The sequence below is a fragment of the Pseudonaja textilis genome, chromosome 6, assembly GCF_049901715.1.
Source record: "Pseudonaja textilis isolate UNSWEBS1 chromosome 6, rPseTex1.2, whole genome shotgun sequence".
NCBI lineage: Eukaryota > Metazoa > Chordata > Lepidosauria > Squamata > Elapidae > Pseudonaja > Pseudonaja textilis.
Window position 1 is genome coordinate 19077850 of NC_141995.1, and position 27347 is coordinate 19105196.

Below are 27347 nucleotides of genomic sequence, written 5' to 3' on the forward strand. Positions count from 1 at the left end.
TGCTAAGTACTAAATTTGTATGATTCTCTTAGTATTGTTGGGATTTTGTTAAGTAGCAATCTCATTTATTGAAGCAAAATATTATTAGCTGCTTAGATCTTAGGGTGAAATGCATTCAAAATAGTACCGGTTGGAACTTAGAACATTGCCCGACTTATTTCTCTTGATCCTTTCTTGTGTGTGTAGAATGGCAGACAGGAAAGCACTGAGGATGTTCAGGACACTGCAAGGAGTACAATGCCATAAAGGGAAATTGTTCAGAGCAGTGGTCCTCAACCTTTCTGGCTCCATGGACCAGCAGAAGTGGTGTGGGTAGCAGGGAAGAGAAAGTTTTGTGCTCGCAACCTAGCTCCCTTGCATGTGCAAATGAAATTTTACACACTTGCATGGTCCAGTTCCCAACAGGCTATGGACAGGTACTAGTCTGCGGCCGAGGGATTGGGCACCCCTGGTTTAGAATGGGGCTCTACTGTTGGGTATAGTTGAAGACCAGATATATCCCATGCAATGTTCTTTTCGAAGGTCAAGAGTGTGTATTGCTCAACTACCTGGAAGTTGCTCATATTAAAGAAATGATAAATCAAGATTAAATCTATTGCTAGAGTTGTCAGGTTAAGTCACAACCTGCAGTCCTCAGTACTGTGCACAGATGTTCAACAACAAAAAAGGAAAAAATTGAATAAATTTGAATATGTTTTCAATAAAATTGAAAATGTTTTGCTGCTAATCCAAGAAACTCCTTCAGTTCCAAATAAGCTTCTTGAATGAGAAGTGAAATATTTCCAAAGAAGAAACCAAGAACGTCCAGATGCCTTTTGGAAAAGCACCTTTGGGACAACTATGATTGAGAATCTCCATAGATCTAAGGATAAGAAATGCTGCTCTATAATCTCCCAGAAGGCCCCTGAAAAAAATAGCTAATATGTAAATGCTTGGTGATTTGCAAGAGAAACTAGAAGTCTGGTTAACTTATTTAAAAGTGGAAGTTACCTAATGACACAGAACTGGCCAGCATATAACAGAACTTATAAGTTGGATCAATTTTAAAAATCAAGGACATAAAGACAGACCATATCTGGTAGAATGTTCACAGTCTTTCCATGAGTGAAAAAGAATGTAGTCTTCGGTTACTCAGTTACCACGGGCCTTTTAAGTATTATTAACTGGGCTTCCGGTTTGAGCTTCTTCAGCGACAGACCGAAACCTTGTCTCTGCGGGGCTTCGATCTGTGCTCGCCGCTGGAGCACCCTGAGCCAGCTGGTTTTGGGGCTAAGCGACCCCGTAGAGGTGGTGAAGAGGGGGGAGACTCTGCAGGGTTGAGGAGAACCGCATCTCTCCTCCCCAGCTGGCCATTACTCCCTTTTCTAAAGGCGGTTGCAGCGGTGGTCAGAAATGGCCACCACAAAGAACTCGACCGGAAAAGAATGTGCAGGAGGAAGATAAGGAAAGAAAGTTTTGGTTGACCGGATCAGACAGCAAAAGCAACAAATAAGGTACCTTGGAATTGAAACTATTAAAAAACAATAACATTGTCCCCTAAGAAGATTTTTAAGCTGCGAAGGAGAGAGAAAAGGGAAAAGATTTGGTTTTCTCCTTTTCCTATACTGACAGCTAAGAGACTTAAGCAAAAAATTGGGAAAAAAATCCACTTTGACATCAATAGGCATTTAATGCTGAAAATAAAAAGTCAAAGGGATAATAAAGATTTCTAGATAATTAAAAGCTTTTGAAAACAGGAAAGGAGAGAAAAAGAATAAAAGGGCAAGATCTGGAAGGGAGGAGACTGCCTGGAATTAAAAAAAAAAAAGAATTATTAAGTGTAGTGTCCGAGTTGTTTTGCTCTAAATCTTCCACCATTTTTTCCTTAGTTGTATCTATTTCTCATATAAGCAGACATGGGGGCTCCTTTCAGTTGAGGAACAGGATAATTTTCATCTATAAAAGCTTTGGATTTTGTTTTGTTTTTCCTGCTATGTGGATATACATATTTTCAAAGAGTAGACGCACCACCAAATTATCTTCATCTGGTTCCACTGAAGCTGCCACATGAAACAAGGTGAACCAAACTTAACTTTAACCAAGCCCCCAAAATACGTATTTTGTAGTTTTATTACAAAGCTTTATTTTTAAAAAAACATGAAAACAACAAAAATGCTCAGCACATTAACTCAAATTGGAATGACAAAATATATATTGGTTGTCCTTTTTTTTTTGGCAAAGGCTAGGCCTTAAACTAAAAAAAAAAACTTGGGTACATCAATGTTCATTTCAACAACTGGCATAAAATCCCACTAAACAGGCTAACAGAAACAGATACAAATACAGAACATTCGAAGTAATAATAATCCAAGTGCTGGGCTTTAAAAAAAAACCCAAGGAAATTCAGATATGAGAGGAGTTTTTACTGAAATCAGATCCAATAAGGGATGTTCCTTTTACACATATAAAGAGATGAAGTGGATCACATGTTTCGTGTACATATACAATGATTTCATCTGTTACAAATAGTTAATTCAAAACAAAAAGACTTTATCCTCCAAATGCTTTGTTCTTCTCCAACAGGAAAAAGAAATCTACTATTATTTAAAAACCTTTTATTTATTAGAAAAAAGAAAATGTCAGGGCGGGGATATTTCAATGCTTCTTTAAAAACCTCAAAAGTCAATAAAAATGTACACCAAGGCAATAACTAAAATATAGAAGCATTCAAGTTTATATTTTTAGAATCTGAAAACCAAGATTCATCCTCTTGCACCATTAAATAAACCGGATAATGTCTTCCTCAAGAAATTATGTTTTGGTTCCTTCGATATGAACGGCCAAGATGAAAGCCAACACTGCTGCTGCTGCTTTCTAGCATTCTTTTGACTAAAGCAAAATGAATACAGCTGAACTATTTTGTTGCTGACTCAGCACTGACAACATAGAAGATACAAATGGAGGTGTGTAAGGCGGAGTGGAGATAAAAAGGGAAGATCTGAAATGCTACTCTTGGCTCTTCTTTTTTGAGTTGGGCTCGGAATTCTGTGAGGGTGAAGGGACGTGGCAGTGATTGTCTTTATGGTTCAATGTCTTTAGCAGGGACACCAGGATAAAACTTGACACCCTTAGACATACTCCTTATATGCCTGTTTACATGAAGGACATCTATGGAGATTTTAACAAGCTTCCATTTCAAGAAGAGGCCCTGATGTCGCTGCCTTCATCTTGCAGGTTGAGAACGTGTGTCGCTTCCCACCTGCAGAGAACAAATACAGTAAACATTTTTTAGAATTGTACATCAAGGTACTTTACTATGTATTATTCCTCGGTATAATTATCATCATCAATTACTATGGAGGTGATACCTTAGACCAGGGTCCCCAACCTCTGGCCTGCAGCCTGATATCAGTCCGCAACCCATTGGGAACTGGGCCACACAAGGAACAGATGAGCACACGAAGCTCCATTTGCACAGGAGGTGGGCACGCACACAAAACCATCCTCTCCCTGCTACCTGCACCACTGCTGCCAATCCGCAGAGCAGGAAAGGATAAGGACCACTACCTTAAACCAGGGGTCACCAACCTTTCAGACCTCAGGGACCACTAAATTCATAATTTTAAATCCCATGGACCACTAATATCTGCCTAATGACCAGCTGGGTGGGCGTGGCTAGGTGGTCATGTGACTAGGTGGTCGTGACCAACTCAATGTCACATCAAGGGGTGCCTCGCTGACCTCTACATAGGCTTTCAAGCAGAGGGAAGATCTGCGGGAGTGCAAGGCCAGGTACCAGCACCTGGAGGCTCAGTGGGCTGAGATGGTCAGCCAGTTCCTGGCCATGATGCAATACCACTGGAACAAGGCTCTCCAGCTCTTTGCCACCACCGGCACTTCCCTCCAGCCTTTGCCCAAAGCCCTGCACCGGGAGACTGAAGCAGACCCTAAGTCAGAATTTCTGACCCCCACAAAAAGACCCCAAAGGTGGAGACTCTGCAGCAACACAAATGTTCACTGTATGTATCTGGCCCAGGGTGCATAGTTTGAGGATCCCTGATTTAGTGCAATAGAAAAAATGCAAATAATGTTTCTGTGAACCACCAAAATAGTTCATGGACCAGTGGTGACCACTGCCTTAAACCTAAATATTATCATGCCGGCTTAGAAATTCGAAGAGTTGAAATCCATGCATCTGAAGGGAATCCAACATGAGGAAGGCTGGGAAAGAGCAACCTCATTCCTTTCTTACATTTTGGGCTGCAACTGTCAGCTTGCCTGACCATTGGTTACATTGGCCAGGCAGTTACTCTGCTTTATACAAAAGATGAGAAAGCTGCATCCAGATACTGTCCAATGACAACTTCCTCTATATGGAACAAATCAGAATTCAATCTGATATACAAAGATCTAAACAAAAGTGTTAGGAACTCTAGATCCCAAAGCAAATATACATTGTATATAATGCTTAACGTTAACAATATACAGATGTTTAACAATAGAAGACAATGTTGGTTCAAAAGTAAACCTCTATAAACTTTATGAACAAATATCACACTCTACTGAATTCTAAATAAATGTAATCTTTAAAAGAAAAACTCATAACATAGTCCCTCCTAAGAAATAATAATGATGTAAATTCTAGTTCGTGATCCAAATGCAGATCACCAGAATCCCTGAATTTGGACACATTTGCTAGGAAAACATTTCAAATCACTGAACAGTTAGAAGGGATAATTTTTGGCTATCAAATGCAACTATCTACCCAATGCAGGAATCCGAATTAAAACATTTATGATGGATGATATTCCCAATGAAAGGCTCCAATGATATATCAAGGTACTATCATGCTTTTGCCAGAATGGATAGCCAGATGTTTTTACATAAATAGGATTATAAGTAATTTAGTTACATAAAAGCTAGAGTACTTAGCCAAGTAATTTAGATACTGTCACTTAGCTGATCTTTCAAATTTGTGTCCAAACCTAACACTTTAGTTTTAGGATATCATATATTACAGAGTTAACATGAATGTGTTTACTGCATCCATTCACATTACATTTTTACTCTACTAAATGCTTTCCAGATAAGGAAGTGGAGAAGCACATTACTATAAATATATCAGGAAAATAACTGTTCAGGGACACAAACGCTAACCTAATCATGTTTTTAAGGTTGCAGTTCCATTTACCTTGTGCACATTCACCACCGTGAATGAATATAAACATATGACCAATGCAAGGAGGTTATTTTGCAGAGGTTTTATTTTATTTTACTATTTCTTCACATTAAATCTTCCTAACCTTTGAAAAAGCAGAGCCCCAGTATCCTCGGGGGAAGAAAACTACCCATTCAACTGCAGTGGTGTGGATCTGACTCGCCTAATTGTAATTTCATCATAAAATTATAACTATTTTAAAAAGCCTCATCAGTTTCTTTTTTAAAAAAATGCCCAAGAAGAGAAGGGGATCAAAGGGAACTATGAAGGACTTTCTTTTTCAAGGAGGACAGAGAAGAGGCCAAGCCAAAAAGCAAAGAAACCACTGGAAAGAGAGCACCCTGCAGATTTATATTTATTTTAGGCCTTTTCATCCCAGATTTTCAAAGGTTTGGTCCAGGTTGCTCTTCCTGGGAAGGTTTTCCTTTCAGTCTTACATTAAAACATTCTGTTTCCTGTTGAGGAATAGCCTTCAGGCACCAAGCCAGCAGTTCACGGCACAAGCAATTCTCCGTTAGAGCTGAGAAATTATTCCTTGCTGTAGGAAATGAAATGCTCTTCTGTTGAGATGGGTTCCCGTCCCCACACCCTTTCTCTTCCCAGAAGCCTTTCTTTGAAGCAGGGAGATTAAAATAAGGTCCAGTCTTTCTCTAGCCTGCCCTTTTCAGAAATGGGATTATTTTACCATTATTCCTAATGGATCCCATTTTCATACATCTGAAAATGTGAGTGCTAACTTTTATAAGAGGGTACCACCAACTTTTAATGTACGTCTCTGCTTTTTTACTTCTTTAAACGTAAATTCTGCAGCCTACAGAGTGGTCTTGCTTACGTCCGTGAATTGAAGTCCTTCACCCAATAAAAATTACAGCAGCAACAACATTGCCTCCAGTAAATACTAGTTAAAAAAACAACGATTGGAGATCCTTCTGTTTCCTACCGATAAACTGATTGGAGCCTTAAAGGAACATAATGGAGTTTCCTAGCAGATACGAAACAGGTCACACCAGGATTCCTTTCAAGACACCACAGGTATGTGCTACAGAGACGGAAGACTTCCCACATCTAAGGCTCCACTGGAGGGCTGCAGCTGAAGTTTGGCCAACCCAGGCAAGTCCAAGCAAAGCCTAACCCGCAAGTGAAGTCGGTGTAATCAAAGACAGCAATTACAGCTCCCTGGCTGTGGTTAGGCTTCAAAGCAAAGCGCTCTGAGTCACATTTTAGCATATGTGAAGCTTTGAGCCTCAGCCACAAAACTAGATCTGCGGTCTCTGCCATTTGCACTGCAATGCAGTTCTGTGACTGGAGCAGAGAAGTAAGGAACTGTTCCCTCAGTTGTTGGGTGTTTTTCTTTTCTTTTTTAATACTCCACAGTTGAAAGATAACAGTGAAATTTTGGCAGCAAGAAGAGTGCATAATTGAAGACTTGTGGCATGCAGAGATCAGAGGCTGGATTTTAATCTCCCTTCACCTCCCAAGAAACTCCCAATAAGGTTTTGTCCTTTTCTATACTGTACAATTTGAAAAGGGCTAGAGCAAGCAAAAATATATTTGACACAAAAGAATCTTTTTTAAAAAAGTTATTTTGGTTGGATTTATTTGCAAATAAATATACACACTAAGGATAACTTTTAATGGATGACCTCAAGCTAAAAGGGACAGGAAAGTGAATCAAAACCAGTCTCTCTCATGCCAGGATCTCATGATTTAAACCACCTGAGAAAATGATCATTCATTTGACTCTTGGGTTCCAACATTTCCTCCAGCAATTTGCTTTACAGCTCTCTTTATCATGAAATAATTACAGTGTACTCAATAAGTACTTAATACAATGTATGGTTAATATAAAATCCTACTTTCAAATCTGCTTGTGTTCTAAATTTATCTTACAGATAATTCCTCACAGGATCTATATTGCAAAATAACTTGCAAAAATTATTTCCAAAAAACCCAGTATCTAAGTTATGTTAGATTGTCAGTTTCCAATATTTTTTTTTCTTTTGCCATGAATTTCTAAGCTACAGTATTTTTCATTGGTTTCCTTTGAGAACTTTAAAACTGAACTCAAAAATCTAAGGTCAGCATAATAATTTAGCAATATATAGCAGTATGCATCTAATAAATGCAGTACATTTATTAGATGTAACAAATAAATTTATTGCAATAAATAAATGAAATAAATCCTTTTATTTGGTCTTAAATTTCAAGCTCTGGACTGTTTTCATAAGGAAGACGCATGAAATTTTAAATTTTTTGCCTCCATAATAAATTTTCAATGGCAAAAAAGAAGAGAGGAGAGAAAAAAATGTGGAAAAACACAGGAAGGTAACAAAAACCATACCATCTGCGCCCCAAGTATAATTCTGTGACTGTAGTGTTGCCTGCACAATAAAGCCCTGTTACCTGGGAGTAACCTAAAAATAAATCAATTTAATGTTAACCTTGCAGGGGCAATTGTAATTAGATGGAGCAGCAATTTAATGATAAACCTTGGGCTATTATAATTAATGATGTGCTGCTATATATTGTACTTTTTTCTTGTGATAACAAGTAATCAGTGTTTATTGAAATAACGTCTCAGAAAAAAATCTACGTTAATATGCAATGTAGCAAATTCATTAAGGCGCAAATAATTCAAGTAAAATATTTTGATCTTTTGGCAGTTCTAACATTTACTTTATTCAGAGGCATAGCCTGTTCCATCTTGCTTACTTGTGTGCTCCCCTAAGGAGGTTCTTAGCCTTCCCCTCTACTTGTGTATTGTATCAGTGTTCAAGTAGAAGAGTAGGCAGAACTGGAGGATGGAGTTAAGTGAGTCATCAGCCTATAGTTGTTATGCTCCCAGAAATGGTTCGAGTCCAATCCCTCTTGAACTCTGTTAACCCTAATCAGATGCCGATTTGGTATTTGTATGTTAGTTGACTAGATTTTTGTGTAGTGGCTTGAGCAATAAATCCTCTGAGCATGATCCTGATCCTTCACTCCTGACAATTCTCTTGAAATATGGACTGGGCCACAAATCAAAAGTTTTACTGATACCATCATATTTTTTTCACGGTAATTTTGAGAGAGGTGGAACTTTCATTTCCTTTTTATGTTAATAATGGAGCTAAATTATATAGCGCCATTACATTAGTCTGATAGACTCCCCCTCCTTTTTAAAATTAAACAGATTCAAAAGTTGTATAGAAGTTGCTTTTTGAAGCAGCATCCAAGCGCCAATAAGGAGAGTAGCAATGGGAAAATTATTTCAATTGATAACAATCCTGAAGGCAATATTCCTGACAATTTAAAAACCCATGTCCCTCCAGTTAATTGGTACATTTAATCTCCACATCGCCCTGACTACTTTGGCTGATGTAAGTAATACTGGGAGTTGTATAACATCTAGAAGGCCACAACAGTCCATGCTGGAAAATGAATGTGTAATTCACCCAATGTCATAATAGTCTTTCAGAAGTCTGCAATCTGTCACAGCTATGGAAGGCAAATGGTCCAAGCATCCATCAACTATGGCTACAGCATTTTGTTCCAACTGTAGATTCCATTCCCCCCCCGCCCCTCCCCCGAAGTATAGAATCATTAACAGTCCATTTTTGCACAAATGAAGGCAACTAGCAACTATACATGTTCCAGAATAATGTTGCAGGATCCAATCAGAGTCTTATCACTGGGATCAGATATTTAGTCTTCCTAGTTTTTGGACTCATGCTAGAGCCCTCAGAAAATTTCTTTTTCTTTTTTAATAAAAATTTTATTTGGGTTTTCACAAAACATAATACAAGTAAAATTTCCTTTTTTGGGAATAGCATGGTCCTGGGTTATCACTTCTCCATACAGACACAAATTCAATTTCGTATTCATCTTTGTGTTCTATTCCATATCTTATTACTATTTTAACATTTTCTCAATAATTTTTCCCTTCCCTTAGTTTTCTCAATCTTACTTTTAATTATCTCATTTCTTTCTAAATTCATACACACACACACACACACACACACATATTCTAAGTTTCACTATCTTTCTAGTCATTATATTTATACTTTCGTCTGTCCTGTTTCAATTTCATATTTTCTTTTCTCATTAAACAAAAATTTTCCCTGTAGTTAGTAATTGGAGTATGACACCTTTGTATCTTTTAATTTTTATCCATTCAACTCTTATTTAAACTTCAATTTATCCCTTTACAATTATAACATTCAATATAACATATAACTTCCAGCCGAATTCTGCTTGGTACATTCTTAAAATACGCACTGAGTTCTTAAAGAGAATATATATATATATAACAATAATAAATAAAATACTTATTCTATTCCAGTTCAGCTCTATAATGTTAGTTATAATCTTTGACATCTTTGACATTTCTTTTCAATAGGGTATCATAATTCTAGGAACATTTATAATATTTCCATAATTTTTTCATGTTTCTTTCATATTCCTCTTCACTTAAATTTTTATAACACATTTATAATAATTAAAATGTTCCCCTCCTTTCCTAATTTCATTCTCTCATTCTCTTTATTTCATTTATTTATTAAACATTCCATTCCAACGAGTATTTTATCTATCATTTTAATCACACTTGTTTCATATTTTCAAAGTTTATTTCTATTTCTAATATAACAATACTATCTTATGTACCCTTGCAGAACCCCCCTTTCAATTAAGTTTTCACCCATTATCTCTGTGTCTTCTAAATAGGCTTATACTCTTAATCCTTATACGTTTTCCCTATTTCTCTATGTCCTGTTTCTGTCCTTTATCATTTCTTTTCCTTTCCCTCTTCCCCCTCTTCTTCTCCCTTCCCCTTTTGACCCCCCCCTCTCTAATTCTGATTCTCTCTTCTGTAATCCTCTCTTCTGTTTCTTTCTAATGTTGTAATTACTTTTCAAACTATTCTTTTGGGGGGTTGTTTTTTCAAATCTTAAATTTTTCACTCTCTTTCCCCCCTTTCTTTTCTTTTCCCCACATAGAAATGCTTGGTCATTGAAGATGGCTTCTTCTTGTTACCGCCCTTCTTGTTCTACAGGCATTTCTTGTTGTTTCTCATAGTTCAGGATCTCCATTTCTAAAAATTGAAATATGAAGCCAAAAGAACCTCTTCCTTCTTGTGCATCTTTCTGTTTTTTAAGTTCCATTCTCAATTCTTCCAAGAGTGATACCATTTTTAAAACTTTAAAAACAACCACCTGATTAATTTTTAGTCCTTTAGATCCGATAGCCAAAAATCCAAAAATCACCAAGTAATCCAAATAATCCAAAGCTGTTTCTTCTTGCTTCTTTTTTCCACTTTCTCTTCCTGGGGTTCTCTTATCTTCTTACAAAGTTTCAGTTAAAATGTATCTTTTAGGAATCTTGTTAAAGTTTCACTGTTAATTCCTTTCAGTTCCAGGCGGTCTCCTCCATTTTTCCTGATCCCACCCTTTTGTTTTTTTCCTTCTTTTAAAAGTTTTTGAGAATCCAGAAATCTTTATTATCCCTTTGACATTTTATTTTCAGCTTAAATACCTGTCAAAGTGGATTTTTGCCAGTTTCTTGCTTAAATCTCTTAGTTGTCAATGTAGGGAAGAAAAGAAAAAAAAAAACCAAATCCTTTCCCTTCCCTCTCTCATTCGCCTCTTCAAAGTCTTCTTTGGGAACAATGTTGTTCTTTATAATTCAAATTCCAGGGTATCTTATATTGTTGCTTTTTCAGTTCGACCCGGTCAGCCAAAACTCTCTTCTTATCTTCCTCCTGCACATTCTTTTCCCATCGAGTTTTTCTTTGAGGTGGCCATTTCTGACCACCGCTGCAACCACCTTCAGGAAAGGGAGTAATGGCCAGCTGGGGAGGAGAGATGCGACTCTCCTCGACCCTGCTGGCAGTCTCCCTCCTCTTCACCACCTCTATGGGGTGGCTTAGCCCTGAAACCAGCCAGCTTGAGGCGCTCCAGCGGCGAGCACAGATAGAAACTGCGCACAATCGCAGATTTCAGTCTGACACCGAAGAAGCTCAAACCAGAAGCCAGAAAACTTCTTTTTCTATGTATTCCAGTGACCAACTCATATTGGATCCTGCAGTCCATTTTTGGTGCAACTTCAGCATGGACAACATGTGTCCGAACCTACAAGGTCGACAATACTGAATAATATATCCACAATTTGAAATCTCACAACTTTCCTCCAGCATATTTGGAAAGCACCAGCTTAGGAAAGAATTGATATTGTTAGTAAAGCTTTTATAATAGGAATGTTTGTTTGGGTGGCAAAAATTGAACCAGAAAAAAAAAAAAAAAGATTCTAAACCCAAGTTCATTTCCTCAATTCCTCCAGCAGATGTCACTCAACTATAGACAAACAAGAAAAACCAGGCTATTTGCAGGGTTACAACCTACTTTACAATCTAATATATTAAATAATATAATAGCATCATCTTCTTGAGATGTTACTTTCTTCATTAAATAAACATGAACAAGTTTAAACCTAGTGTTGACTCATAACAGCAGGGTATTCCATTTAGTTTTTCAGTTAACGAAATTCAGTAGACCTGACTTTGGGATGCTTGAAAAAAAAGCAGTAATTTTAGTATAAATTACTGGAAACAACTTATGCAGTTATTCATTTGATTTATGTGCTGCCCATCTCATCGAGAGTCTACTCCTTTTATGCTTACTGACATTTCCACAACTTGTTCTAAAGAAACAAAACCAATTTCCTTGTGGTTTCTAAAAAGGAGGTAAAAAATGGTTTCAGCTTTTAACAAGTACGTTATGTTGAATGCATCATTTTATGCTTTGGGGTTCTAAATTCCATCTTAAATTTAAATAAATTCTTGCCGTTACGTAATGCTTTCTTATTAAAAATTATTACAAAAGTACAAATCTCAACTTGTGCAAACAAAATAAAATAATAAAAGTATAGCAGATTTGTATGGCTCAGTGGCAATTAAATTCCCTGCTACCATACCAAAAGGATCCAATGATGATTGCCTCCCATACCTCTTGGTCTCACCATATATTCCTTTGTAACCTGGGAGAATTTTTGATTTATCACTGTGATTTATCTTTTCCCTATATAAGTTCCACGTGTCTGTATTACATATTATGTAATACACTATCTGAATAGTTCATCAACTATCCTTAGCTGATTATTTCTTTTTCTTTTTTATGGAGGAAGTTAACCTCTCCTAATTAGCTATATGGATGGGTTCTCTATAATGAGTTAAAAAAAACAGCACAGAAGGAACAAGAATGACCATTAAATATGGATCAAGTGTACAATAAAAGCGAAGAGAGAAACATTTGGAAAAGTGCTGTACTCAATATCTCAGCTGTTGGCAAGGGAAACACCAAGTGCAAGTATTCATCTCCTTTAGTTATAATGGGATATTTGTGTAGTGGCAGTTTTGAGTTTAGTGACATATTTTGATTTATCCTTCATATATCAAGAAAAGATTAGAGCTCATTCTGAACTAATCTGCATATTCTTCATTTTTGCTTGCTGAATAAAGGAGGATCTTCACATAGCTGCTCACCTGTGAAAATCTCTAGACTTTTGGTTCCTATCCCAGAATCATGCAACACCTAGATAAGGTCAGCACCTAGTCAAGGTCAGGTCACCTAGTCAAGATCTAACCAGATAGTCCAGTTGCCTCTTGAAAAAGCACTTTTGGGACAACTATGACCTGGATGACTGACAACCTCCAAAGACAGACAGCTCTTACAGCCTCATGACTATAGCATAGCCATGAAGTCATGATGCCCGGTGGTTTCGACAAAATCCTTAACGTTTTTGTCTATGGAGAATCTCAGTCATCCAGGTCATATCTCAAAGGTGCTTTTTTCCCTTCCCAAACAACCTTGGGGTTGATGTATGTGGGAAACTAGCACCAAGTACTGTGAAAATTGGTTGCCCTTGGGCTATTCTCCACTGTCATTATTAAGAAGCTCCTGAGAGCTTATAGGAAATTTGAGTATCCTTTTGCTTGATATCTATGCTTTTTGTGTTATGCTTCTTACATCTGTTTGCTTGAATTAATAACAAAGTTTAAAGATTCTTTATTCACTGGTGTGCTCATAGTCTCTGGATTCAAAGGAACCAATTACTACCCTGACATTTGGCAAACCAGCTTCTTTTTTTATTTTATTTCTTTATATCCCTTTATTATTTTTATTTATTGAGTTATTTTTACAAATAACTCAAGGCAGCAAATATATCCCACATACCTACCTCCCCTTATTTTCCACACAACAACAACCCTGTGAGGTGAGTTGGGCAGAGAGAGAGAGAGAGAGTGATTGGCTCAAGATCACCCAGATAGCTTTCATGGCCAAGGCAGGACTTGAATTCATGGTCTCCCACTTTCTAGCCTGCTACCTTAAGCACTAGACCAAACTTGATGCACTGTCATAGTCTCTTTGCACTATGAGAGAGGCATAGCCTTACAAATTAAGTATTTCTACATTTCAGTATATCTTCAATTTCTATTCCTTTATTTTATGTTTAATCAAAGTTTCAAAGCGCGGGGGAGGAGATGTAACTCACACTGCATACCTTCAGCTTAACACACATATAGTTCAATCATATTTGAATTTGGGGTTAACAGCACGGCCATCCTTAAATAAAAAGACCAGTTTGAAATTAAATTAAATGTAAATGCTTCACAATGCAGCATCTTGCTTGCCACAGTAGTAAACCGGATACATTCAAGAAATGACAAGCAGATCTTGAAATAACTGGTGGGATTTTCACACAAAATAATGCCTGGTTAGAAGGAGATTTTCTCTTGAATGCAACAGAAAATGTTTCCCTACTTGGCCTAAATCCTGTTAATCAGCTAATTTTAATTTAACCCCTGAAGTAAAATGCCCAAAGAAGCTTTTAACACTAAGAATACAGTGAAATCTCATCTTGCTTTACTCTATTTTCTTAACCAGAAATGTCCATTGAACTGAAGAGGACAGCATAGCAAGGATTTACATTATACATCATCAGGCAATTTATACATGTTATAAATCATAAGGAAAATTTACACTACCTGTGAAATTGGGGAAAGATTTCACTGTAGTTTGGTCAAAACTAACAATTATCTCTTCTTCTGGTTGCAGATTATTCGTGTATTATTTGATGCACCCTTTTACTTATCTCGATTCTCCTGCCATTTGCATGCTAATGTTGTGGAGTAAGAAGAATCTGTAGCCTGTTCATGTATTTACATTCCACAGTTTTATCTTGCTTTTAATATCAAGGATGGGGAAAGACAACAATAGCTAAAAGGCCCAAACACCAAAGGACATGGTCTGCACATATATTCTGCACAGATCCCCAAAATCAAATTGGTTTATTTATTGTATTATTTTTATGTAGACATATATGGTCACAGATATCAGCAAAACGAAGCCATTTTATCTTCCTAAATTAGATTTTGCAGGTCAAGTAGGCTTGGGCAAAATATTTGGGAAGGACATAGGTGAAAGCTCCCATTTTAGAACTGAAAGCAATGTTATGGGATGAGACTATGTTTACAAGATATTTAAAGATCTTTAAAGCCTAAAATCTGCCTGGCCCTGACCTAAGACATCTTCTGCTAATGTTTTGCTGGATGTGTCCTACAGACCTATTTTAAAAGAATGTGAACTTCTTGGTCTTTTTTTATTTTTCTGCTTGTAGCAAGTGATAACATACAGAGTGCCAAGTTACCCAAATTCTGTGCAAAGGATTATAAAAATTAGTCTAATTAACTTGTCTCTACTTTGCATACAATTTACCCCACAAGATTTGCAGACTTCATGGCATTTAGATATTTTTCATGCAAGGAAATGGGCAGCTCTAGGAAATGGAAAAAGAGTATAAGAGAAGACGACTTATAAAAAGTGGAGGTTAACAGGAATATTGGTAGAAAGTGATTACGTAATGGTGGAGTTCTTGATTTTAAACATTTAAAAAAGCTACATAGTTTGTTGAATATTTTTCACATCTTGTGTTTTAGAAAGTGGATTTTAATAAAGGTAGTATAATTCTCTGGTGGGGAAAAATCTTGGGGGAAAAGATAGTTAGTACTTAGCAATAGCACTTAAGACTTGTATACTACTTCACAGTGCTTTTACAGCCCTCTGTTTAGAGTCAGCATATTGTCCCCAACAATTTGGGTCCTCATTTTACCCACCTCGGAAGGATGGAAGGCTGAGTCAACCTTGAGCCTGGTGAGATTTGAACTGCCAATTTGCAGCCAGACAGCAGTCAGCAGAAGTAGCCTACCGTACTGCATTCTAACCACTGCATCACCACGGTTCCTAAAAATAGTACATTGGGATTCTTTTGAAAAAAAACTAGAGGTAAACCAATAATTTGGGCTGTGTCTGTATTTGGAAAGCAAAGGTTTAAAATGTGCCAAGTTGGCATTTGGTTGGAGAATGCCATGGTGGCTCAGTGGTTAGAGTGCAGTACTGCAGGCTACTTCTGCTAACTGCTGGCTGCCTGCAATTTGGCAGTTTGTCTCACTGGCTCATGGCTGACTCAGCCTTCCATCCTTCCACAGTCGGTAAAATGAGGGCCCAGATTGTTGAGAGAAATATGCTGACACTATGAACAGCTTAGAGAGGGCTGTAAAGCACTGTGAAGCACTATATAGGGGTGAGTACTATTGCTTTTGTTAAAGTATGGGAAGATGAACTTGTTCATGTTTAATAAATCCTGGAGAATGGAAGAAGTGCCAGAAGGCTGATGGAGCAAAACCCTGCCTGTATCTTTGAAGGAGGATCCAGAGAACTACAGAATAATCACTCTGACATCAACAACAGGGATGACTGTAGGCCAAATAATAAAAGGATCACTTTATAGCACCTTGAAAACAATATGGTAATTGCCAAAAGTCACATACATTTCTCAAGGCCAAATCTTCCCAGACTAACTTTATCTCATATTTTTTATTAGCTTCTGTAATAAATTGTGGAAATATGGTAGAGTTAATGTATCTTGATTGCAGCAAAACATTTGATAAAGTGCTCCATGACATTCTGATTAGCAAGCTTGTTAAGTATAAGCTGGAGGGTATGGTAATTAAGTGGATATATAGTTTGCTCAAAAATTGTACTTAAAATTTCTCATCAAACTGGATGAAGTATTGAGTGGATATCATAAGGTTTAGTCTCTAGTCTTGTACACTTCAAATTTTTTATTAATGTCTTAGATGAAGAAGAGGGAATGCTTATCGGGTTTGTGTATGACACAAAATTGGATGGGATAAAAATATACTAGAAGGCAAAAACAAAATGGAAAAGAATCTTGATCTTTAAGAAATGAATACAGGAAACCTAATGGAAACCAATGGAAACTTAATGGACAATTATTTCCTTAGAAAAAAGAAACCAAATGCATAGGTCTAGGATGCTTTGGTAATTGTACGTTGTATAATAATATCTTGAAGATTTGTCCAGTACTGGGCATATTTTAAAATAAGGGAGGGAGGTTTCAAATGTGTCATCAGTCTTGAGTCCTTTCATGCCCACAAGAGATCTAAGTCCAGCCCACCTTCAATTCCATTGACTCTTATCTACCGCCAATTTGCTTAAACCATTAGTAGTTCAGATTCTTGTACAGAGTATAAGCATGCAATAAACTCTTATATCTATTTGAACTGCCCAAGTTTCCTGGAATCTTCACTATCCACAATCCTTGGCATAATGTTGGAAGAATTAAACTCATATTGAAATATTGAAGTGTTTTTCTAGCATTCATAAATACTGCAACACAAACATACAAATGAAATGACACAAACACACAAAACTTATATGAGGTACACTTACAATGTATAAGTATTTTGAAATATAAATGCCAGTCAAGATTATAAAATAGTGATGAAAACAAATCAATTTGGTTTAACTAGTTTCTAATGAAGATTTTTCTAGTATGATGCCAGTCAAAATGGTTTAACTGCTTATTAAAATCATCAGACTTGCAGCTAGTCAGTGAGGTATAGTTAGTTTGCATGACATAATTAAATAATAAAAAGAATTGGCTCTAAAATACACAGCCGGTATAAAAACCATTGATCATAAGAACATTCATTTGAGGGTAGCACATTAAATTTGCATGTGCTATAATTTCTTGATTTTTTTCAGATATTAAATGTAGGAAATCTTTATGAAATCTTTTGAAGTATATATATATAAAAAGTCTTTTAGTAGAATTCTTACCATGCTTCAGATGTAGGCAGCTGTCATTCGTGGGGCGGTACCTGTAGAAGATTGTTTTTTTTGTAAACAAATTTCACTGAATAATTTTTTTGCATACCCCAAATAAAAGGTCTTATGCTAGAATATGCATTGCTGATTGATTTCCTCTGCTTTTTATGGTTCTTATACCAGCCATTTTTATTTTTATTTTAAAAAGAGAGAACCTCACTGATGCTTTTAGCAAAAAGATTTTTAAACCATTTCTTTTCTTTTTTTTAATGTACTGTATGTCAATATAAAATCTCATTTGAATGATGCTTGATTCTGCAGTTTTCTTGACAACAATATGGAAGTAGTTTGCTGTGGCATCTTCTGGGAAGGTTTTCTTTTTTAATTCCCAATCTACTACCCCAGTTATTCTTCTATCCAAATATTTTACAGGTCTGACTTTGTTTAGCTTTCTGAATTAACTAATTCATAATTTATCCATGAGATTTACTGATTTATTTACAAGGCTCGTAAGCTGCTCCAACTGACTTTTCTCCAATGAAGAAATAAGTTGATTTAAAACCTCTGCTTAACAGCCCTTAACAGCAGCCCCCAAAAGAAAATATTCTTCACACTTCTGGAAGTCAGTAGTGGATTGATGGAGCTAAAGTGAAATTTATGGCATGGGGAACCAAAAATAGCTTCTCAGGTAATGTTTCCTGAATCTAAGCATTGGTACCAAAGAATAAAAGCCAGCTGACTTTTTGTCAATCCTTCTTCATTTTGTTCAGATATACAGTACAAGTTGATAGGGTTAGTTTTGCACTAATAAATCATACATGGACAGTCTTTTAGTAATTTCTCATGCACAGTCTTCAGTAGACCATTGATGCATCAGAAAGTTGCAAATACAAGCTGACCTGTTGAAAGCTGTTCTCTACCCTCTTTATTGATATAACTTTGGCACAGAAGTTAGAGAATTATGTTAATTTAAACCTAATGGTGCTATTTCCAATCTTTGAGCCTTTACTGACAACCAAAAGAATGAAAATTAATTTCTTATCCAATTGCTGAAAGAAAGCTTCATTCCAAGTTATCCCTTTCTAATGAGACTAAAACTCTTAGCTTGGGTGCATGAGGGCAAGGCCGTAGAGGTGGCATCAAAAAGAATTATTAGAATATGTATTGCCCTTTATGGAGAGAAATTGAAATCATGAAGCAATGTGCTTGGTCTTTAAAACACAGCTAATGTTTAACATGAATATCTACCCACAAATATACCTGATGTTGACTCCTGTAGCTTCTCTCTCTTCCTCTTTTTCTTCTTTCCCTTTAAAAAGTAGGGGGAAAATCTTTATTTACGAAAAGGAAATAAATAACACGAAAAGAGATTGTTCAGAGTTGTGGTGGCACAGTGGTAGAATGCAGTACTGCAGATTAACTTACTGCTCACCCCAGGAGTTAGATTCTGAATTCCACTTGACTCAGCCTTCCATCCTTCTGAGGTCAGTAAAATGAGGACCCAAACTATTGGGGGCAATATGCTGATACTGTAAACTGCTTAGAAAGGGCTGTAGTGCATTATGAAGTGATATATAAGTCTAAGTGCTATTTCTATATAAGCAATCCTAAAATATTCTATGTCGCATTTCTGTTTCTATAATTCTCAAGGACACATGTTAAATTTTGCCTATATTTTATTATAGACAAGCTATTTTTGTTTACATTAACTTCCGCCATTCTACTCTTGTCAGATTGACAAGAGGCAGGCAATCATAGAGTTCACATCAATCTCACCACAAGTTACTTGCAAATCCTTTTTCAGGTGCAGTAGACATTACCTTCAATGGAGGATCACTGTGACAGAAATTCTAGGAAAAGCTTCTTTAATGATCCAGAAATATGAGACAGGAAAAGAACTTGCTTGCTGGGAATTGCAGAATAGCTGTACTATTTATTTAACTTTGTGTTACAAGAAATGCTGGATTGCAACATCTGTATCAGCCTCCTGGAATAAACATGGGCTTTTCCTCATATATGGCAATCCCAGTAAGCTTCACCATAACCTCAAAATTCCTCTGCTAATTAAGTTTTGCACAGTAGGTCCAGTTTTATTCTTCATTCATAACCAGTATTTAAACTGAAGGGGTGGGGGGAATAATTCATTAAAAATTACAATATGACATTTCACTAAAGAAAACTTCCTTCACAAGTTATTTGTGAGACATAGAATTAGAACAATGTGTGCATCATGAACATTTAAGGAAATAAAAAAGTAATCAAACTGAATATATAGAGTAGTTACTGTTGGCTAACTAGAGTCTAATTTGAGAAGCTGCTAAAAGTATTGCTGTGAAGTCTTAAAGGAATTTACAATTCCCATGCTAAGAATCAAAATATCTACTAATGCTCTTAATTTCCAATAGCTGGATAGGCTGTTATCCTTTCTTTTTCTTTGCATCTTAGCATAATTCATTAAAACTGAATAAGGTTTACAAAATGGACTGACACATAAACTGCTTTGTTAAATGAATGTAGGTACTAGGCAGAGATGATTCACTGTGCTCTGAAGCTCATTGGCTCTTTTATGGAATTCGACTAAGGCAGTAAGTCTATTTATCTGGCATTAACTAGGCACATGAGATTAAGGATATATCCCACTATCGATTGAAATCTTAATGAATGTGTGAGAGACTATATTTTCAAAGTCAGAACTATGGCTGGGATTAGGCTCTTCTTTGAATTGTTTATTTAAGAGTCATCAAGGCCCTGCCTTAACTAACTCTCAGATAAATAAGTCTCTGGCTATTGGAAGTATGGATTTTTCTTAAAGAAGTATTTACAAAGTTAGTGGAAGACATATTGTTTAATTGTAATGAAATATTGTTAGAATGGGACATCTTTTTTTGGGGGGGGGGACATCTTAGAGGGGAAAACTCACAATTTGAAAAAAAAAAAAAGTGCTGCTAACTGAAGCTTTTCTTTTTAACAATAACAGATATCCCGCAGCCAAAAGGATTGCTGCTCAACTCAATACACACGTTTTGTTTGCTTTAGGACACAAATTGCACATGGCCAAGATAAATTCCAAGATAATTCCAGTAGGACATCATTCAAATGACAATCATTATCATGTGTATTTATTAACCATAGGATAAGCCTATGTCAAAACAGTTATCAGTTTCAGGACATAAATCCCTGTGCCAAGATAGGCAAAACAATTTTCTAATACCAAATTGCCATTTGGGTATATTTTTCAGGTAGGCATAAAGCTGGACCAAAAAAAAACCCCCAAACAAGAACACTTGGAATCCATTTGTACATGTAAAAATGGTCCTAAAAAGAGAGAAGAGAAAAATGTATGGACCTCAGGCTGAACAAAATGCCAAATACAATCAGGAGTGGGATTCCACTGGTTTGGCCTGGTTCAGCTGAACCGGTAGTTCCAAAGATCATCTGGAAGCAAACCGATTCGCTCCGACGATCAGTTGCTGGGCCCGCCCACGTGGGCTCTATACGGACCTTTATTTCCTGCTTTTGAAGTTCAGCTGTATCGTGTGGCACAGCGGATTGCTGCTCACAGCTGTTGAAGACACAGGAGGAGTGCAGGAGAAGCCCAGTAGGAAAGCCTCTGCACACGCGAAGCACACATTTGCTATGCATGCACTCAAGGTGCGCGTACACATGCAAAGCACACCGACTGAACCAGTGGTAAAACAATTTGAATCCCACCACTGAATGCAATGAGCCTTTTGTTCCATGCGCACATTCAGATTGCTGTGTCTTCGTTACAGCAAGATTGAGAAAACGTAAATACAAAGCTTACATAGTTGTCTCTTGCTGACCAGCCAGGATAAAGTTGCATGTGTAGCTGCCTTTCTTTCCGAGCGAGTTCATAATATTTTGCTTGTTCTTCACGCGACAAGGCATGCCACTGCAAGTGAAGTGAAAAAAAGAATAAGCTACAGGTGCAGATATCTATGGATATGAATTCCAAGGTAGTCCGGTGCGTGGAAAAACACAACTCCAGAATGCTTGCATGTTCCCAATAGCAACATAAGAAACTTGCACAATGTGCACAACTGATGTCAGGCAGAGGAGTTTTTGAGTTTTTAAATATGTTATTTTTGACATTTCGTGTGGAAGGCCTTTGAGAAAACATGGGAACGGAAGGAGAGCATGTATGTTTTCCTGCTTCTGCTGCCTTTTCTATACTCTGATGACCTTTGATCAGGCAGCCAAAAGTTGAAGCGCTCTTTGCCAATAATCGGCAGGGCAGGTTGTGAAAAATTATTTAGGGGTAATATAATAACTCATCCTTTGCATGTGTCTCTATTTCTTGACCTGAAAGTCTGTTTATTCAGTATGACAGGGACAGCTGGAATGTATGGAGTTAAATATTGAAGCACATCTGACGACATTTGCGGTGGAGGGGCAGCAGATGGGGTGGATAGTGCAACAAGAGAGACAGCTAAGGAATGATAGTCTGAAGCCACAGAAACAAATCCAAAACAAAACTGTAAAACACAGAAGAGGAAAGGCCAGGCAGTGGGTCTGATGTTAGGGTAAAAACATTGCTGGAAACTTTGAATAAATATGGCGTTCACGTGACAATGAATGAAGATGATGATACCCAACGATATATCTCTTCTGCTGATGAATTAAGCAATGCTATGAATATCTTATCTCAGGGCCTGGAGGCTGCAAGGTCTGGAGGGGTTGCAGCTGAATCCTTGCAACTTTGAGCAGCTTTAGGTTTGGGAGCCTGTTGCTTCTAGGACTATGTCATGTTTGGATGGGGGTCATACTGCTCCAGACTGATATGGTGCACACTATGGGGGTCCTTCCAGGCTTAGACTCCTGCTTGAACAGTAGGCAACACTTAAGACTTTTGCACAACTTCATGTTGTATGTCAGTTGCACCCATTCCTGGACTGGGAAGCTCTGCCCAGAGACACTCATATCTCAAGTCACTTCCAGATTGGACTACTGTAATATGTTCAGTATGGGGCTGCTCTTGAAGAGGATCTGGAAGTTTCAACTGGTGCAGAATGAAGCCACAGGGGCAATTGTATGTGTCATCAGAATTTCTGTTTTGTGACCCAAAGGTGCTTTTTTCAAGAGGCAACTGGACTTTCTGGTTTTTATTTGAAGACTTTTGCTGCTCATCCAAGAAGCTTCTTCAGCTCTGAAGAAGCTGAAGAACCAGAACTGAAGTAGCTTCTTGGATGAGAAGTGAAACATCTTCAAAGAAAAACCAGAAAGACCTGTTGCCTCTTGAAAAAAGCACCTTTGGGACAACCATGACCTGGATGACTGAGAATCTCAATAGACATCCTGTTCTGTGAGTTGCATTGGCTGCCAGTTTGCTTCCACCTCCAATTCAAGGTGCTGGTTGAAAACCCTTCATGGCATAGGACTGGCTTATCTTAGCAACCATCTTTCCCAATTATATCACAGTCCATCCCGTTAGTTCTGGCAAAGAAGGTATGTTGTTGCCTACATTGGGTGATAGGTCCCAGAAGACGAGCTTTCTCTGCTGTGGTGCCTGCCATATTCTCTCCAACTCAGGTTCGTTCCTTTCTTTTAATGTTTCCTTTCTTTTAATGTTTCAGAAGTCCCTCAAGGATCCCAGAGAACAGAGGACATTTTAAGATGGCTCCACTAGTAAGGTTGATAGGTTTACTTCTTTCCATGCCTTATAGTTTTGTGTATTTTAAATGTTTGTAATTTTTTATAAAAATATTGGTTTTTTTTTAATCTTTGGGTTGTTTTATTTTCATGTTCTATGCCACCTAGAGTCATGAAATGAGCAACTATATAAATCTAATAAGTAAATAAAAGCAATTTCAATATTTAGGATCATGGAGATGATGCCATAGGAATCAACTATATGGGAAGAAAGACCCTTTCCTGACTCAGAGTGGCACAGTGGTTAGAGTGCAGTACTGCAGACTACTTCTGCTGACTGCTGGCTGCCTGCAGTTCGGCAATTCAATTCTCACGGGCTCAAGGGTGACTCAACCTTCTATCCTTCCGAGGTCAGTAAAATGAGGACCCAGATTATTGTAAACCTCTTAGAGGGGGCTGTGAGGCACTATGAAGCGGTATATAAATTCTAGTGCTAGTGCTTTTCCTAACTGCTTTTCACAGATTAATTAGTCATAGCAATGAAATATTGAAGAAATGCATTTTGAGTAAGAATCAGTAATAGTAATCAACAATTAAAATGTTCAAGTCAACCAACCCATGCATTAGTCTGCTTTTTTATAACCATGCAGTCCTGAAGCATGCTCACTGAATGATTTCTGAGGAACAGCTTAGCAACAACAGAATGTACTTTCGAAGGCTAATCAAAATCTTCCACCTTGGGGTGTTTTGGGTCACTTTTCCAATCATGTGGATATTTCAGCTACAGGCTGTTTTCTGCCTAGTTCCTAATGAAGGCCCTTTAAAGCACCACTTCTTATTGTTGAGCTTAGTACTTACATTGTTTAAAAATCAAACCTTGTAGTTTAACATTCCAAAAATACTGAACCTGAGGCATTTTTTTTAGAACAAGTGAGCTGCTCTTCTATTGCACATATACACAACCTTCCCTGAACCACAGCAGTCTTCGCCCTTCAAGCAGCAGCCTGATCCAATCGCTGCAGCTGCCCATCAGCTGTTTCACAGCAGGAAATTAGGGTAGAAGCCTGCAGTTTCCAAGAGCTAGGCAGCAGGAAACATGGGAGGGAGCCAAGAAGAGAGATGAAGTGCCAAAGACACACTGCATTATCGAGGAAGCAGAGCTGTTTAAAAATATTAGCAATGGAAGTTTGGGGGGTTTGGGGGGAGAAATCTTATCTTTTAGACACATAACCAAATCATAATATTCTGAATTATCTGCCATTCAGTCACATTTTAGGCAACCCAACATTTTGATATTATTGATTTTACTTTATAGGTTGCATCTTGTTTTATTCTGTAAGCTTATATAGCAGCAAAGCAGGGATATGTATAATATTATAACATTTAAAATTTAATAAGTAGCATCACCTAGATTTTTTAAATCAGTTCTTTACTGTTCTCTAATGGGCAATACTAAACATGTGTACAACTGAATTCATAGTGCAATCAGTTAGTTTGAAATATATTATTTAGAGAAGGAATGAGCCTTTAAGAATTTCAATCCTTTAAAACAAAATGAAACATCCTGTCCTATTCTTTTGTGAAATAACCCCAGAGAGAGGCTTCACTGAAGCTTTGGCTAGAGTCCCACAATGCTATTTCTCCTTTCACTACAATGCAATTTCAGTTGTTTGCCATCTGCTACTATGTACAAACTATGCTTTTAACAGATCAGTGCAAATATTAGAAAAATGATATTTGCACTATTATGCCAATAGCCAAATCTACAGATGCTCAGAGCCAACTCAACTCAGATAGAAATAACTGTAAAGTCAAGACTTCTCTGGGATTGCCGGGTATTCAAAAGATAAGGTCAGCGTACAGGCCATTGATAAGACCATAATTTATGCAGAAGTAGCCTGAATGAGAACTCTTTAATATTCTTCCTTGAAGTGTATGTTTAAAATGTTTCACTTTTGATACTTGCTAAAATGGTGTTGGCTCAAAAAACAAAACAAAACACCATAACATGATAGGCATAAAATGGGGACAATGTGGCAAAACTAATTTTAATTTTAAAGTCTCCTTCCAGTAGAATTCAATTCCGGACACCCAGTAGTTTTCTTGGCAATAATGTTGAAATGGCTTTCTTTGTAAATCTGTTCTACCAGGTCATTAAAAAAAATTCCAGCATAACTTACTGGAAAAATTCCCTATAGCACTCCAACCAAATATTAACCAAGTCCGATCCTATCTATCTGAGACAAGTCCAGCCACTTGCTGAAAATATGTGGAATGTTAAGGAGGCAGAAGAGCACATGGTGAAAAAAGAATTGGAAAATATCCTTGTGGCATATTACCCACTAACCAATCAGGTCTGTAGACTACCTCAAATCAAAGTATAATATCTAGATTCATAACCCCAAAGCCCATCCAGAAAAATTCCTCTCTCAGTTTATCTTGATAGTTTATAAGTATTAACCTATAAATTTACTATACTATACTATACTATACTATACTATACTATACTATACTATACTATACTATACTATACTATACTATACTATAGAGCAGGGGTATCAAATATGCGGTATCATGTTGTCGTCATGTGACGTATCGTGACTTTCCCCCCCTTTGCTAAATTGGGGATTGGTGTGGCCAGTGCGTGACTCATCTGGTCCACCGGCCATGAGTTTGACACCCCTGCTATAGAGGATGTAGGAGACAAAAAGGTATCCTAAGTAATGAAGAAATTTATCAAAATATAAACAAGAGCTTCAGTATTTAGGGAAATAAGTAAGAATTTCTAATCATATGACATGTTTAGGTAATATAATAATCAAACGCATAACACATGCTTTGATGGGACCAAGCAATAAACATTATAGTATTCATAGCAAAGAGGCTCCTAATTACTCTAATGCCAAGATTAGTTTTATAAGCAAAGGGTTTATGTGCTTGGCAAGCACAGATCAAGTTAAAAGATAAAAAGCATAAGAGTCAAACTTAAAAAAAAATTCTGCTACTTTTGGTACATATATATTTTTATAAAAATGTAATAATATTTAATATGATTGAAATTGATTATTTTGTTTCCCGGCCAAAGTTGAGTAAAGTAGAATATTAAGTATGTGGTGTGGGGGTTGAGAATTGCCTACTGTATCTATACGTCACTCCCCACAGGAAAAGGCAGCCTAATCTCATTGTGAAATACAGGTTTTCAGGCCAATTTTGAAAATAAGCTATTTAATTTGTTGTACAACACAATCTAGCTTATCTGTTCCAGCAACGTTACACCACAGAGGCACGGAGATGCTGTTTGCTATTGACTTATTTCATGAAACCATCAAGCTCTTGCAAGCAAAGAAATCAGGCAAGAGTTCCTTTTCCCAGATGACTCCTGGTTGTAGAAACAAGAATAAAGAGTACAGGGACTGAGATAAATTAAATACATATGGCAGCCCAGGGGAAAAGAATCATTATTGATGACAATGAATTTTGGAGTTTAAGTTGTCTGAAGTCCTCAACTTACAACCATTCATTTAATCACCAAAGTTATAAAAGCCCTGAAAAAAGTGACCTATGACCCTTTTACACACTTAAGATAGTTTCACCATTCCCATGGTCAGGTGAACAAATTGGGTACTTGGCAACTGGAATATATCTCATTTTTAATGTGTGGCAATGTGTTCACAGAAAAATATGATAATAACAGTTGTCTTGCCTTGCCTTATCTTTGCCTTACCGCTTATCTATCTTATTATCCTATCCTATCTTATCTTATATCAAGGGTTTTCAAATTTGGCAAGTTTAAGACTTGTGGATTTTAACTCCCAGAATTTCTGAGCTAACATGACTGGAGGAGGAATTCTGGGAGTTGAAGTCAACAAGTCTTGAAGCTGTCAAGTTTGAAGGCCCCTGTCTTATATCTATATTTATGAGCGTTGCATTGTCCCTGGCTGGCACGAATGCACCTCTGGCCTCCTCTCTGGATGCAAATTCAGAGGAGGAGCAGGGGGAAGAGCTGGGCCTTGGCACATCTGGGGAAGTGAGAGCAAGGGGGCATCAAGACACAGATCATAGAGTGGAGAGCTCCAGCTCGATAGAGTAACCACAGGAGGAACGACGAGTTGGACAATAGGCAGAGAGACCCTCAGCTACAGCAGGTTAGCTTGGAGGCTTCAGGAGAAGAACAGGAGCAGCTGCCTGCAGTCAGCAAGTATGAGGGGTGGAGTCCACACCACCCCCACATCCAAGGATTTGCAGGGCGAAGCAGCAACAGGCCAGATTGGCCAGATTACTCATGAGGAGGCAGCCTCGCTCAGTGTGATGGACAGCATTACCTTTTTAATCCCATGCAAAGAGATGGGCTTTGCTGGAACAATGTGCCTGTTTCC

General features: G+C 37.4%; 1 protein-coding gene across 6 annotated transcripts in view; it reads right to left on the reverse strand.

Annotated features, from left to right (window-relative positions):
- Positions 1-2105: 2105 nt before the first annotated feature.
- LEF1 (lymphoid enhancer binding factor 1) overlaps positions 2106-27347 on the reverse strand; it is a 102739-nt gene continuing 77497 nt past the window's right edge. For 3 of the 6 annotated variants that reach the window (XM_087935955.1, XM_026698235.2, XM_026698233.2), the window contains 4 exons: positions 21167-21274; positions 18622-18670; positions 17374-17414; positions 2106-3238 (listed from right to left, as the gene is read on the reverse strand). In XM_087935955.1, the coding sequence (XP_087792081.1) occupies positions 17380-17414; positions 18622-18670; positions 21167-21274 (192 nt within the window). In that variant the 3' untranslated portion in view covers positions 2106-3238; positions 17374-17379. The remainder of the gene's footprint in view (positions 3239-17373; positions 17415-18621; positions 18671-21166; positions 21275-27347) is intronic. The other 3 variants (XM_087935957.1, XM_087935956.1, XM_026698232.2) reach the window with 1 other exon arrangement.